Consider the following 16,184-nt stretch of genomic DNA (forward strand, 5'->3'; position numbering starts at 1 on the left):
GTATCTGCAAATCCGTTCCATCACATTTATCCGCGCGGTGGGCGCCCGCCGAATGGGTGGCGCTCACGTGGCCAACAGGTGACTGCGGCGAGCAACGTCGCTTGCTTAGGCACAGCTCGGTGCGAGTGGCAGTCGTGCGCCTCTGCAGCAGCGTTACGCTGCACTGCAGCCGAGACTTCGCCGCCCGCCTAATGGAGCCATTCCGGCCGACTCCGTGACCTCGGGAACGGCGTTTGCTGCGAGGAAAGGGAGAGATGGGAAATGTGAGTGCGCCCTCGTGGTTTTGGCCTCCCTCGCGGCGACCCGGCGGCGGGAGATGATGATCTCACAAACTGATTAAATTTTCAGGGGACCGCGGGGAAAACCCATTTACACAAACGGACCTGCGCGACTCCCGTGTGAGGCAAAAGGCTTAAAAAAAAAAGAACAAAGAGGGAAAAGGAGGAGAGAACAAAGTTGGTCGGAAAGCGCGTTATTAAGGAATTACATTATCCTGTCTTTCTTTTTTTGTTTTCCTTTATCAAGCGGCGACCATTTTCGAGAGATCTGTTTCACTCGCTCATTCTCTCTTATTTTACCTCAAAGCTCTGCGACTTTCTTCCGGTACCTCGTCTTTGTTTTTCACCGCCCAAATAGCCTTCACGCCGCCTTTGTAAATGTTTTTCCTTCTTCCGTGCCATATCCATCTCGCGTTTTCTTTTTTCTTTTTTTTTTTTTCCCGCTACGGCTGCGTGTTGCGAAAGCCCTGCACCGTAGTATAAGATTCCTCTTTCGTGAGCCGCTCTGGACCTGCGTTACTGGGTAAGCGCTCACTTTATTCTGTCAGGCTTGTGTCCGTTAGTATTTTAGTTGTTAGTTATAGTATCCCTTCCTCCCCTACCCTTTCACTTAAATGTTTATAGCTTCCTTCACGCAAGAGTCGTGAAGAACACGAACAGAGCGCTGATGGAATAAAACAGGTTTCTTGCTGATCAGTCCACGCGTTTAGCGCATTGACGCAGTGTCCTACGAACTTCCGGGAGCCGATTCAATGTCGTCTGCTCGTTTCTGGTTCTTCTTTTTCTTTTTTCTTTTTTCTTGTGAGAGCTTTCTCGATTTCATCGATTGAACAACTTGTTTTGAGTGACGCAGTTCAAATTAAAATGTCCGTGTGCGGGTTTCGTCGTTAAATCCGCTTGCTTGCGCAGTTTGAATTCGGTTGTGAGACAGTGTTATTTTCCGCATGAACAGTTCAGCAGTGGGCACGTGCTCACATGTTACGACACATCCTTTCTCTCGGACAATGTACTTGAGTGTGTTCGTACTTGGCAAGCGTCACTGCACTTTTGACTCCTGAGCAAGTGAGCAGTGTAAGAAGGGCAGGCGGAACGGCTGAATCCCTTCCCTTCAATGGGGTGGATACTATTGGAGTGCTTGGGAAGAAAGCATACCTCGGCGAATGTCGATGCCTTGCAGTGTGTACCTACTTTGGTATATTCATGAGTGCGATGATGCTTGGAAGCCTTGTTGATCTCTGCGAAGGTCTGGCGTACCGCTCGTCCAAATGAACGGGCACCACGCATGGTTTATGGCGAGGGCGCCCGAATACTGCATGTCTTAGCTGGTCTTAGGAGATAGCAAAAAAAAAAAAAAAAAAAAAGAAAACAAGAAAACAAGGCAATTCAAAAACCGCCATGTTCCATTTCGTTGTTTCAGCGCTGCTGCTCGGAGAACAATTTGCGTCCTTAAATAAAGTGTTTTTCTCTCTCCTCTCTGAGCTGCGGTCGCTTCCGCCACAATATAGCTCAATAGCGCGTCCTAACCTCGAAGGAGCCGTCACCCAGTCGATCGCGCATCGGTATATAGGGGGCGAACTGAAACGGGCCAGTTGAACGTTGAAAAACAGATAGTTCTAACGCGATACTCTAGGCAGCAGCATTAAATTCCTCTCCCGATTTTTTTTTTCCCCTCTTTTTCGCTCTAAATAGACTCGAGGGTCTTTCGCGCGGTGCTTTGGCCGGCAGCAAATATCGCGGGTTCCCTCCGAGAGACCGCTGCGAAGTGTTGCCGTTCCATCACTTTCATATCGCCCTCCGTTTGTCAGCGGCCTCCGAGCCGGGGCAACCAGGGAGCAAGCTTTCGCGCGCAATGCCGTGCCGTCGGCCGCGCGCCAATTTTCGCTCCAAAGCGCCGCCGACGGCTCGAATCTCGCGCGCACGTATACGCGCAGCTGTCGTGCGCCTGGGGGGCCTCAAAGCGGAGACCGGTGCTGCTTTAACAGCCGATTTGGAGTCCCCCATTTTCGCGACAGTGAGCTCTGCAGGGCCGCGCTTTCAATGTTGTTTACTCCCTTCGAAACCCACGGGCGCTTTGTCGCCCCCTTCGCGGTTTCACATTTCGGTCAATTCCGAAGCATCTGTATAATGCTATTGGCCCCTTCCCGCAGGCTGTCTGAGTGCGCGGTTTCAAAACGAACCGCACTCAGCGTTTTGCGGGACTCCTCCGACGTCTATTTTTGTTGCTTATGTCCTCGAGACCCTCGCAAAATGTATAGACGCCCTCAGTTTCTCGGTAACTTAATGAACAGAGGCGCTTGGTTGCTTTTAGCTTCGCTGTTACCTTCGCTTTTACTTTTTTTCTTTCTCTTCCTGTTTTTCTTTTCCCCGCCTGAAGTCTACTTGTTATTTATCCTGTTTGCCCCTTCGAAGGCATCGATTCTATCGTTTGTTTGTAATAATTTGGTCTTCGCCTCTCTTCTTGCAAGAAGCTTTTTTCGCTGCAAGTTCAACACCGCCCCATAGCAGCTGTGTTAGCAGAAACCTGGCCGCATTTCCATAATCCAGCATGCGGAACATTTTGGAAGCGTACAGCGCACTTTCGTGTGTTTGTGTATGTGCACGCTTGCGCTCGTATACGCGGGCGTCCCGCCGCTGCCATTTTCGAGGAGTTAAAAATTTGTATGCCGGGCCACTGACATGTCCGACCGTTAACGAGGTTTCTGAGCAGCCATGCGTGAAGCAGCTAAAAAGTAAGTAAATATGCACTCGCTCGTGGGGAGTTTTGAATTCTTGAATTCTTTTTCTCTCTCTCTCTCTCTCTCTCTTTTCGCACACTTTTGCGTAGATCAACTCGGCAGTCAAGTTTTGCCGTTTGCTTTCGACATTCGCCACGCAAAAGTGAGACCTGCCCCAAGAAAGGACTGGTTGCTCACTTTCGACAAATGAACTGCTGTCTCTGCCTCCCTTCATTAGTCTTCGCCACCCTGTGCACAAATTTAGTTTTCGCTTCAAATAGTAGAAGTAGTGTGTGATTATTTAATAAATAATTCAAAAATGGAGAAAAAAGGGTTTTTCCATCCGCGGCATCTGACATCGAACACGAAGGCACGTATCTGAGCTCCTGCGGAGGAAATAAAGGGCCAGAGAAAGGACAGAAGTGGGTATGCTGAAATAAAAATTAGTGGTGGTTAAACGTGGTTAAGCCTGAGATCGAGCGATAGCTCTTCGGGGTTATGGCAATGGTTTTCAGTACCAGTTTGACTGTTGTGCTGCCTTGTGGTGGTACCTCGAGACCACAAGGCAGGTATATTAGTTCCCTCTTTACCAAATTCTGGCGCCGGAGAGTAGCTGTGTGAAAGCACATCAACCATTGTATGGTATGGGATCAGTCATGGCTGTCGGTGGATTGCTGGACTCCTAGTAGTCTCAAGCATGCTCATGTAGGAGCCATAAAGAGTGGGTTCACACGGGCTCTGTGCAAAGGGTCAATTCCCCCGCGGGGGGAGAATTCTTGAAGGCGTTCGGGGGCAGTCCGTTCTATTCCTCAATACTCTCATTGCTAGGAACCTTCCAGGTAGATACGACCCCAGTAGTTGCGAGTAGCAACGCCGATCTCGTCTTACGCACGTTGCTTCATTCTAGTACCTCACGACAAAGCCCATGTGCAGGTAGGTCAAAGGTCATAATCGTGGGTGAACACGGATGTTACTGTAGTTTGAATTTGACAGGTTGACTTTGAGGTTGGCTAAAGGTTAAAGGCCCCACACGGTTTGAAATTCGGTTTTTGCGTTGAGTGGAGTTATCACTCCAAAAAATAAATAAATAAAATGTAACTATGTACAGAAGCCCGCCCGTAGTTGTCTCAGCATGGCGGGGCTCGGCACTCAGCCACTGATCACATTGCGCTGGCTAGCTCGAAAGAAACCTTGCTGCCCGAATGGGACGGCGGAGGAGACGCACGCCTGCCAGCGCTGGAAAAAATCAATCCGCGCGCGCTGTGACTGTTAAGTAACAAAAAAGGAAAACGCATGTGCACGTCAATGCAAAAAAAAAAAAAAAAGAAAAGGTAGCCGGTGTGGGCGCGCCCACCTGTGACTGTGGCACAGTGGAGCAATCAGTCACAGCGGCGACCACTTGAGGAGATGAAGCATACGGGTCGTCAAGCCCGTGTGCTCGATTAATTTCACAGATGCTGAGAATAGAAAATGGCATTGTCGTTCACTGATATGAAAATATACTGCTTAATAAAGGTTTATTTCCCGCTTTCAAATGCAGGATGGCGAGCCAAATTATTTGCGATTTGAAGAAACATAAGCTGTTTTTAGTTTACATGGCCTCTCTATCAGCATGTGGCTGCACCTTCTGCACCTGATCTAGAGGTGTAAATTAAAGAAATGTCAAGCTAAGTGATTAGTCTCAACGTCTTCAGAACTGGTAACGCTTTTGGCTGGAGCGCGTGAGCGATCGCATCCGACTCTCTCTCTCTCTCTCTTTGTGTATTTTTAGAGCGCCGCTCTATGGCGCCCACTCCTGCCTGTGCCTACGTTGTGCGTTGCCGTCGCCGTCGGCGTTGTCCCTCGGAACCAGCTCCGCATCAGATACAGCGCGCGCTCCTTCCGCCACCGTTCGCCGCTGCTTGCACTCCCCCCCCCCCCCCCCCCCCCCGCCTCTTTTTGCGTGGCGGCGACGGCGTTCTCCGGTTGCCGATGCGCCGGCTTGGCATCAGGGGATCACGGTGCGTGCATCCCAAGCCGAAACGCAGAGTCACATTGTCTTGACTGGCAAGCGGCGTCAGCGGGATCAGTGTCGCTGCTATCCCTTCGCCGCGCAATGCTCCTGTGGGCCCACACGCTGCCTCCCGCGACCTCCCGGTAACTTAATTGCTCTCTTCGCTCCTCCTCCAAAGCCATCACTCTGCGGCGGCAAGCAGAGCGCCGGATCGGTGGCGGCGGGTCTCGATATGTGCACCGCCCGAGCCGAAACGCATACCTCAATTTATCTAAAAGTTGAAACAGCTGATGAGCTGCGCTCAAATTTCACATTAGGAAGTAACGCAATCGTCAGTAATTTTTCGACTAACTTATTTCAGCTAAAGCGATAATGTCAAGTTAGAAAAGAAACGGCGTCGACGTGACTGGGAAATCTTGAATGGTCGAGAGGGTCGTGACTACGTCGCAATTTATCCTTACTTAAAAGTGTTGCTTAAAAGTGAAGACGAACGATCGAGTGGTGTAACCAAGTAGAATTTCTTTAAAGGAGCGGGAACCGTAACCGGAAGTAGGTTTTGGTCAACTATGCCGTCACGACATAATAATTACTGTCGTCACGGACACGACGAAAAAATAACTCGTATGCTCGTATATTAGTTAAACTGGCGACTATAAGCGACACCTATAAGCGAAGAGGAGCCATTGTGGAGGTCTGCGGAGTAATTTCGACCACCTGTGGATCTTTAACGTTCGGTGACACATCGCACACCACACGGACGCCTCTTCGTTTCGCCTCCATTGAAACGCAGCCGCCAGCGGTCGGGATCTAACCTGGGTCGTCAGACACCGTTTTTTTTTTCGTTTTTTTTTTCTTTTTTTGGAGAATGCGGGTAGTAGGACTGCAGCACTGAAACCGAAGCTCGAACTTTTTACCTGCAGCAAACGCAGAGCGAATATAGACAGCCGTGCATCCACTGAGGTCACGCACCCGGTATTGCCCGTATATTTCCCCCATTGAGGCCACAATATTTAGAAATTCATTTGTGCTGCACACATCGAATCCCTGCGAAATTTGGCACAGATGACATCCAAACTCAGGAAATCACAGAGTGAAAATTCTAGTAAAATTAAGAAGATGCTTAATTGCTTCCCCTTATGAGCGGACGCAACAGCGTATTTCACACCGCCTTTTCATTCCGCGAATTTTTGTTCTTCAGAGGCTGGCAAAGTTTGGCAAAGTGTTAAACGTCTTTAGTTGATATATAGTCCGCGGAACGGGAGACACAGTATCTGTCTCATTTCTCGGCGGACACGTATATTAACTTGCAATGAACGGCGCACAGTTGGAGCTGCATACGTGACGACGATTCTAAAAGCGAGGCATCAACTAGATGAGCCGATGGATGCTAAATAGGAAATGATGTGACACCATCCTGAACGCTGCACGAAGAACAATTGCGTCATAATTTTTATACGAGCCCCGCCAAGGTGGAGCAGTGGTTAGGGCGCTCGACTACTGTGCCCAAAGACGCGGGATCGAATCCCGGCCTCGGCGGCCGCTTTTCGGTGGAGGTGAAAAGCTAGGCGCCCGTGTGCTGTGCGATGTCAGTGCATGTTAAAGAACCCCAGGTGGTTGAAATTTCCGGAGTCCTCCACTACGGCGTCCGTCAGAGCCTGAGTCGCTTTGAGTCGCCCAGCTCCAAAACCAAACCAAACAATTTTTATACGCAGTCTCGTGCGAATTTTTTTACATGTTTTTCATAGTTCTGGATTACGGCGTAAAATGTGCACCTCGAAAAGTGAGCCTGCGTTTAACTCCGCTTCAACCGATTAGGACGCGCGAAAGTGCTGTTTGAAATGGTTCTAGAAGCTTGGCGGTTTAGCGTTGAAAAAAAAAAGGCACATCGATGTCCGTGCGCGTGAGAAGCCCTGGGTAATGGAAATTAAACGTGCGCTGACATCGCACAGCACGCGAAGAGGCGTCCGTGTGCTGTGCGATGTCAGCGCACGTTAAAGATCCCCAGGTGGTCGAAATTACTCCTCTTACTCTCTTTCCACTTTGACTCCCACCTTCCTCCCTTCTCTTACTGCGTGGTTGAGGTGTCCACAGAAAACATGTGAGACAGTTACCGCGCCTTTCCCTTCCTATAAATAAATCAGTTTTTTTTTTCCGTTCACTGCGAAGCGAAACGGAGAGGCGCATCCGTGTGCTGTGCGATGTCAGTGCACTTAAGAGAACCCCAGGTGGGCCCAGTATCTGTCAAACTCCTCGGCGGACACCTAGGTGAACCGCGCAGTAACGGACAGAACGTGATGGTGAAATAAGAGAAAAAGAGGTGCCTTATTGGTGGGTTCCGGAATGATTTCGACCACATGGTGATCTTTAACGTTCTGGCGCACGGACGCCTTTGCTCGCCTCCATAGGAACGCGGCCGCCACTGGCTAAGGGCATGTTTGTGATGGCGTTCAGAATGCTCACCGTCTTTCTCAGGTGCGCCCCCCGGATGTGGTGCGCGGCCTGCGGAGCCTTCTGTCTGGCGCCGGCTGCGGTGCTGGTGGCTCCCCTTCATCCGTGGCCTCCCGCTCTCCGCGGCTGCACCCGTGCGGCTGGCTGCGCGAGTGCCTCCAGCGCCTGGGCACCCTCACTCTGGGCGCACTGGTTCTGCTCGTCGCCCGGCTGCACGTCATGGGCGCCCAGCTGCCTGTATTCACCAAGTGAGTCGATCGGCCGACAAAGCGTCTTTATTTCGTACGCGACCATGCCGGGGTGAGCGCCTTTACGCGGATGTGTTATGGCAGTTGGTTGTCTCTGGAACTGCGCGACTTCTGAAGTGACGCCTTCGCTGGTGGGCGATGACAACGCAGGATATTTAAGGCAAAAGATCTGTTTGGCTGATGAGTTGCTGGACAGGAAGCGTCCGCTGCGAATAGCATGTCTCGCTGGTTATCATGGCAACTTTAGCGGGAGCAGTGGGAAGGGCGCCATGTTAAGAAAAGTACAGAATGCATCACGCTAGCAGTGGACGCTTCAACTGTGTGCGAGTGCTGAAGGCTTTTGGGTGTATGTTTTTTTTTAATGTCCTGCTTGATAAGCTTCCTGGTTCTTAATGTTTCTGTGCCTCTGTATGCGAGCGTGACTGTAGTAGCGTTAAGTGAGTACATAGTTCCGATACCTCCTGCCCTGGCGTACACGCCCATTCGGCAGCGCTCGGGATGCCATGGGCCAGTGTATTTTAATTTAGTTTTAATTTTCCTTTAAAGCCCACATTAGGGGTATTACATTAAGGGCTATAGAACGAAAAATGGTAGAGGTAACATTAAGAGATAAGAAGAGTGCAGTGTGGGTCAGAGAAATAACTCAAGTTACCGACATTCTAGTGGAAATTAAGAAGAAGAAATGGGCATGGGCAGGACATGTAGTGCGAAGAGAGGATAACCGATGGTCGTTTAGGGTAACAAACTGGATTCCAAGGGAAGGAAAGCGTAGCAGGGGGCGGCAGAAAGTTAGGTGGGCAGATGAGGTTAAGAAGTTCGCAGGGGTTAAGTGGATGCAGCTAGCACAGAACCGGGTTAAGTGGAGAAATATGGGAGAGGCCTTCGTCCTGCAGTGGGTATAGTCAGGCTGATGATGATGAGATAAAGGGTTGGGTCAAAAATAATTTTTTTTTTGTACATGATGTGCGGCAACGCTTTCACGGAACATCAATGGACAGGTGATGGCAACGAAGTGGTGGTGAAGGTCGTTTTTGTTCCGCTGCTCTTCTTGGTAAGAATGACGTTGAAAAGGTGCTAGTTCGGGTGTTTGTGCATTTATTCATTCTGAAGCCAGAGCCTCCAGGTCGGAACGACGCTGCAACGTCGGGAAGTACGGTTCCATCTCAAGAAAGAGCAGGCAGCTACAACTTCTTCCAGACATAGGCGCTGTTGCGGTTCGTGACGGTCCTCCCACCGCGCAGGTTCGACAACCCAGCGGCTGTGGCTCCGAGCCCCGTGCGCCAGCTGACCTTCCTGTACCTGCCGGCGGTGAACGCGTGGCTGCTGCTGTGCCCGCACGCGCTGTGCTGCGACTGGACCATGGGCAGCGTGGCGCTGCTGCGCTCGCTGGCCGACCCCAGGAACGCCGCCTCGCTGGCCCTTTACGCGGTGCTGGGGGCGCTCGCCTATGCGGCGCTCTTCGGACGCCATCGCAACGGCGCCGCCGCCGGAGACTCGGTCATGCACGACAACGTCATCTTCTTGGTTAGTCAGCGCCTCGCTGACGCTTCTACTGTGCGGCTTACAGCTGGTTGTATTAGTGCGAAGGCGCCAATCGAGATGTCAGAAGCCTAGCGGAATCGTCTGACGTCTGTGCGTCTGATGATAAAAAATATCGTGTGGCTTCTTATCAAAATTATGACGCTACCGTTCTTTGAGCAGAGTTCAGAGTCGTGTTCGTACGACTTCGTTTTTCATTTAGCATCCATCTCGTAGTCAATTTGGAGACTAGTCTGCGATAGGTGTTCGAACCAACTACATTTGTACCTTCGATTTTATACCGTTAATTGTAAGTGAAGGTGTTCACCGAGAAGTGAGGCGGACCTTTCCTTTTCCTCAAAACCGACCAGTTTTTATTTCCGAGAATCGGGGAAGGCAGACTTTGTTAAACTCCGTGCCCTGCCAGTCGCTCAATATATGTTCTTAAAATGTTCTAGCAGAGTTAAACACTGGCTGTTTTTTTACGCTTAACCTCGTCAGAAACGAGGAGAAGGGATCGTATGGCTACTTCACTTTTGTGTATGTGTGTAGAAATTTTCTCTTTATTCAGAAGAGCCCCAGGTTGGGCCAGCGAACCAAGGTTGGGCTTGCTGGCTCGGCGACTTTCGAATTTTGGTCCATATGCAACTACGTGAGAGAGAGAGAGAGAGAGAGTGAGAGAGAGAGAGAGAGATAAACAATTTTTATTGCCAAAAGAGTAATCATTAAGGCATTTCGGCCTGGCGTGGCCCCTATAGGTGGGGGCGACGCTCTTTATGCATACCTTCCCTACCTATCGCTTTCCTCACTTGAGCTGTAATTCTCATTTCAAGCCAGTGTTAGCATCCAAGCTTCTACGGCATATGCAAGTACTGACATGATTAATCGATTATATGCTTTCTTTTTAAAGGAAAAGCATTATTATATAAAGCCTAGCGGCGCCCGTTTCATGTGTCTGCTCAAATGACCTGGGAAGCATGCGCCTCACCGTTGACTCGCCAAGTTGCTCGCTCGATCGGCACGGGTGCACGTGAATTGCAGTTGACTCGCCGTTCGCCTGATTTGATGTTCCAATAGTATGGGCGCTGTTCGATGCTATGGGCTCCTACTACTACGCCCCCTAGCTGAGAAACAGCTGGCCAAAAAGGAGCTCAAATCGTTGTAACATTGAAAGAATGAATTACAGAATTTTTTAACACGAAAAGAATCGATAAGAATTTATAATGACGCTTCGTCGCCTGGTCGACTTTTTGCGCGAAACGTAACCGTGCGATCTAAAAGGTGTCCCCTTAACCCAGAATTCAGAAAAAAAGTGGGGTATCGGAGAAAACGCGCACGTTATTTAGTAGTGCAATTGCGACGCAGCCTTTCTTCCTGCAGCGTACTGGGAAGTGTCATAGCATTTTGTTTCCCATTTGGCATCCTTGTGCTCGTCACGTTGGAGGCTATTTAGCGGTACCCTAGTGAAAAAATCCTGAGTCACAATAACCTGATACAAATTCTCATACTAAACTCATACTAATTGCATACAAATCTCATATAATCTCATACCAAAGTTATTCATCATATGAGAAATATACGACAATTAATGAGATTTGTATGAGTTTAGTATGAGAAATCCGTATGAGGTTATTGTGACCCATACGGTGTTTTTCACTAGGGTAGGGATTCGAAGTGACGATAATTATACCTCAGATAAGTGCAGGTGTCGATTGCGAAGTTAGACAGATATTGCGCCTTTCCTTTCTCCAAAAGCCAACTTAAATAAAAAAAATATAAAATTTTTGTCGGAATGAAAGGCGGTGCTGTAAGCAGTATCGTGTCCCCTTAATTTCTTGAACAATGATTTCGTAAATGCGCTGAAATAGCATAAAGGAACTTTGATGTTCCAAGAATCAAATGAAGAGGATTTCACGTGTAATGAACTACTTCACATTTCAAAATTTTTATTCAGTGGCATAGCTTACGGCTTGCGATGTCTAGTTTTTAAAGCGTGCGATTTCACGATTTTGCAGGTTCAATTCATAGCCGAACGAAGAGAGGAAGTGCAAAAGGGCTTGCGTACGTCTCAAGGCGAGTTAGGCTATAGACTCCAGATCATTTCTATCACCTGGTGTTCTCTAACTGACATCGCACTGACATCGCACATCACACACGTGGATTGTTCAAAGCCTCAAGCAAAGCGTGGCCGCCACGGCCAAGATCACATACTGCTACTATAGGGCTCGGTAGTCGAGTGCCTTAATCACTGGGCCACCACGGCGGGTAATAAGTAAATAAATAAGTTAGCAAGCCTTAATTTCTTCCAAGCGCGCATCGTGACTATTTCATCTTTTTGGCTGCTGTAATGCACCATGTGAACTTAACTCTACAATACTGAATCAAAAAACGAGGCATTGTCCCTCGTGTACGGACCCAAGCCCGACCTAGGCCCGCAACTTCAGGCCCGGCCAAGGCCAGGCGAAACGGGTCATGTTCAAACTTTTGGCCAGCCCGAGCCCGTGCAGTGCTCCGGCGGCGTTGTCTGCGGCACACAAGATGGGTGCGTTGAGAAGGGGGACTGACTCGCTCGACTTCGCTCATCCGGGAAAAGGATGGGACGCTTTTCACGGATCCCGCATTTCGCTGAGTCGCCGAGGCTGATTGGAATGCTGCCTCAGCGATCACTGCCTGCAATTACCGGCAAAGGGAAAGAAAGAAAGCGACGAGAAGCGCCATTCTGCGCCTTTTGCTGGCCTCGCACCCACCGCCCCGTGCGCAATTGCGTCGGCTAGTGACGAAGCATATCCGGAGCGCCCGCGAAGGAGTGAAGGCCTTAGTTATCCGCTAGGGAGGCTAATCAGTCCTGTGTCCATCCAGTGGCTGTCGAAATAGGTTACCTATTCCGAGCAATATGTACCGTCTTTGCCAAAAATAAGCAGGCTGCTCCGAAGGCTGCCGGAGCAGGCGTGCGGCCGTGTGGCGGCGTTGCGCTCTCTGGGGCTTGTCGGTGCTCGCCAGCCCCGAGGATGGATGGATGGATGACAACTTTTATTGTCCACTTTAAATAGAGGCCCCGTACCCCCCCCCCCCCCCCCCCCCGGCACGCAGGCCTGGGATGGGGGCTGCCTCCGCGACTAAAGGCTAACAAAAGATTTTGTCTCTTCGCGGCTTCGGCCTCCATGCGGACGGCTTGTTGCTGCCGAGCGGGGTCTTCCAGTTCTCGCGCTCTCTGGATGATTAAAACTAAGCGCGTATGGTGTCGGGCTTCGTTTTCACGTGTGGGAAGTCCGGTTGGGACCGGCGAGGGCTAATCGTGCCCTTCTGAAGCAGATAGAAGTAGCGTTTTTCACTGTATAATAAGTGGTTGCGTTCTGTCATCCGCTGCTTAAACGCACCAGCACAATTGCGCTTTGCTGTGTGTTTTATGCGCCTGTAAAATAAGGATTGATAACGCACCTCGAAATATGGATATGCTTCTTTCGAGGTGCCTTGCGTCCTGCCACTTAACGCCCCGTGGCTCCATAACAAAGATATGGAAAAGCTTGTGAACCATTTGAAACCCACTTATCTCTTTTTTAGGTTCGCAAAGTGTATGTTAGTGTCATGGGTGATCTTTGTATAAATTAATGCATTGACTGATTCGAATGAGTTCTTGCATTTGGGGTTTGAACAAGCTATAATGAAAGCTTCCTCAAGCTTAGCCATTAGGCGCACATTATTACTCTCAATCGCGGAACACTTGATTTCGGGGCAAAATTGTCTCGGAAACCTAGCACATTCGTCCCAGAACATAACAAGAGCTCAACGTCATCATCATCATCATCATCAGCCTGACTATACCCACTGCAGGGCGAAGGCCTCTCCCATATTTCTCCACTTAACCCGGTTCTGTGCTAGCTGCATTCACTTGACCCCTGCGAACTTCTTAATCTCATCCGCCCACCTAACTTTCTGCCGCCCCCTGCTACGCTTTCCTTCCCTTGGAATCCAGTTTGTTACCCTGAGCGACCATCGGTTATCCTCTCTTCGCATTACATGTCCTGCCCATGTCCATTTCTTCTTCTTAATTTCCACTAGAATGTCGGTAACTTGAGTTATTTCTCTGACCCACTCTGCACGCTTCATATCTCTTAATGTTACCTCTACCATTTTTCGTTTCATAGCCCTCTGGGTTGTCCTCAACTTAGGTAGAACCCTCTTGGTTAGCCTCCCTCCATGTTTCAGCCCTATAGGTGAGTACAGGTAAGATGCAACTGTTGTATACTTTCCTCTTTAGCGATACCGGTAAGTTGCTAGTCATAATCTGCGAGTGCTTGCCACATGCGCTCCATCCCAATCTTATTCTTTTTGTTATTTTCTTTTCATGGTCCGGATCTGCAGTTATACTATACCTGTCCTAAGTAGACATAATCGCCTACTACATCCAGTACTTCGCTACCTAATGTAAACTGCTGTTCGTTCCCGAGGCTGTTGAACATTACCTTGGTCTTCTGCATATTGATTTTCAAGCCTACCTTTCTACTTTTCCTGTCTAGGTCATCAATCATTATTTGTAGTTCATCTCCAGAGTTGCTTAACAAGGCAATGTCATCAGCAAATCGCAGATTACTGAGGTATTCTCCTTCTACTCTTATCCCTAACTGCTCCCATTCCAAGTCTCTGAATACTTCCTCTAAGCAAGCTGTGAATAGTACTGGGGAGATTGCGTCTCCTTGCCTAACACCTTTCTTTATGGGAATTTTGTTACTTTCTTTATGCAGAACTATGGTTGCTGTGCAGCCACTGTATATATCTTCCAGCACTTTCACGTACGGCTCGTCTACCCCCTGATTTCGCAATGCCTGCATCACCGCCGAGGTTTCAACTGAGTCAAATGCTTTTTCGTAATCAGTGAATGCTATGTATAAGGGCTGGTTATATTCCGAGCATTTTTCTATCCCCTGATTGATGGTATGGATATGATCGATAGTAGAGTACCGTTTCCGAAGCCCTGCTTGATCTTTTGCTTGATTGAAGTCTAAGGTTGTCCTGATTCTATTAGCGATTACCTTAGTAAATACCTTATACGTAACAGACAGTAAGCTGATTGGTCTAATTTTTAAGGTCCTTAGAGTCCCCTTTCTTATGAATGAGGATAATGTTTGCATTCTTCCATGGTTCCGGTGCCGTCGATGACACCAGGCACTGCGTATACAAGGTGGCCAGTTTTTCTAACACGATATCCCCCCCCCCCCCCGTCCTTCAGCAAATCCGTAGTTATCTGATCCTCTCCAGCTGATTTCCCCCTTTTCATAGTTTCTAATGCTTTCTTGACCTCGTCCTTCGTCACTGGTGGAACGTCTGAATGTTTGTCCCTACCGCCAATCTCATTACGGTCCTGATTACTTTGGCTACTGTAGAGACTTGTATAGAGCTCCTCGGCTACTTTGACTATCTTATCCATATTCGTGATGACGTTGCCCGCCTTGTCCCTTATCGCATACATCTGGTTTTTGCCTATGCCCAATTTCTTCTTTACCGCTTTAAGGCTTCCCCCGTTCATTACAGCATGCTCAATTTTCTCCATGTTATACTTCCTTATATCGGCCACCTTGCGCTTATTGATTAGCTTTGATATCTCGGCCAATTCGATCCGGTCTGTTGGATTGGAAGCTTTCATTCTTTGGCGTTTCTTAATCAGATCTTTCGTCTCCTTAGACAGCCGGTATCCTCTCTAACTGTCCTACCGCCTACTTCTACCGCGCACTCAGTAATGATATCTCTGAAATTATTGTTCCTTGCTTCTAGGGTAATGTCGCCATCCTCGGTTAGAGCTGAATACCTATTCTGTAGCGAGATCCTGAACTCTTCTGCCCTCCCCCTCACCGCTAATTCGTTGACGGGTTTCTTTCTTACTAATCTGTTGCGTTCCTTCTTCAGATTTAGGCTAATTCGGGACCTCACCATCATGTGGTCACCGCATCGCACTTTACCGATTGCCTCTACATCTTGCATAATGGTGGGGGTTGAACACATTATGAGGTCGATTTCATTTTTAGTCTCCCCGTTCGGACTTTTCCATGTCCATTTCCAGTTCTTCCGTTTGCTGAAGAAGGTATTCATGATTCGTAAGTTATTGCGCTCTGCAAACTCAACTAGTAACTCCCCCCTGCTATTCCTAGAGCCAATGCCACAGTCACCTTGTCTCCTGCCTGCTTTTTCCCTTGGCATTGAAGTCGCCCATCTTTACTTTTCGCATTGCCGATTCTACATCTTCGTAGAAGCTTTCAACTGCCTGGTCATCATGACTACATGTGGGTGCATAGGCCTCTACAACCTGCAGTTTATACCGCTTATTAGGCCTAATTGCGATGCCTGCCACCCTCTCATTAATACTATAGAGTTCATCGATATTACCCGCTATATGCTTATTGACAGGTAAACCTACTCCTAGTTCTCGCCTCTCCGGTAAACCTCGATAACACAGTACATGCCCACAGTACATGCACAGTACAGTGCAGTATATGCCTCATTCGGCCTCCGAACCTCACTAAGCCCTATGGCATCCCATTTAATACCTTCTAGTTCCTGTAAGAGCACTGCTAAACTAGCTTCACTAGCTGGGGTTCTAGCATTAAACGTTGCCAGGGTCAGTTTCCAATGGCGGCCTGTCCAGCGGAGCCAGGCTTTCTTAGCACCCCCTGCTGCATCACAGGTCTCACCGCCGCCGTGGTCAGTTGTTCCGCAGCCGCTGGTGACTGAGGGCCGGGGTTTTGTAGAGCTTATCATGAGAGGTTGCGGCCAATTCTCCTGTTCTGGTGAGGGAGTGCGTTGCCGGAGGTGTTAACCGGCATCAGGTCGCACCCCAAACCTGTTTATGCAATTCCATCGACACGCAATTTTTTTTGTCTTTTTTTTTAATCCGGTGGAGAATTGCGCGGCACCGGGATTTGAGCCTCGGTCCTCTTGCATGCGAGGCGGATGTTCTACCGCTACGCCACCGCTGCAGGCCTCAACGTGCCCA

General features: G+C 49.1%; 1 protein-coding gene across 3 annotated transcripts in view; it reads left to right on the top strand.

Annotated features, from left to right (window-relative positions):
- Positions 1-16,184, top strand: part of Tmtc3 (Transmembrane O-mannosyltransferase targeting cadherins 3) — a 329,866-nt gene that overhangs the window by 272,785 nt on the left and 40,897 nt on the right. For all 3 annotated transcript variants that reach the window (XM_084602460.1, XM_084602461.1, XM_084602462.1), the window contains 2 exons: positions 7,458-7,681; positions 8,923-9,205. In XM_084602460.1, the coding sequence (XP_084458586.1) occupies positions 7,458-7,681; positions 8,923-9,205 (507 nt within the window). The remainder of the gene's footprint in view (positions 1-7,457; positions 7,682-8,922; positions 9,206-16,184) is intronic.

This window comes from Amblyomma maculatum, chromosome 4, assembly GCF_055883805.1.
Source record: "Amblyomma maculatum isolate TAMU_Amacu chromosome 4, ASM5588380v1, whole genome shotgun sequence".
Taxonomy (NCBI): domain Eukaryota; kingdom Metazoa; phylum Arthropoda; class Arachnida; order Ixodida; family Ixodidae; genus Amblyomma; species Amblyomma maculatum.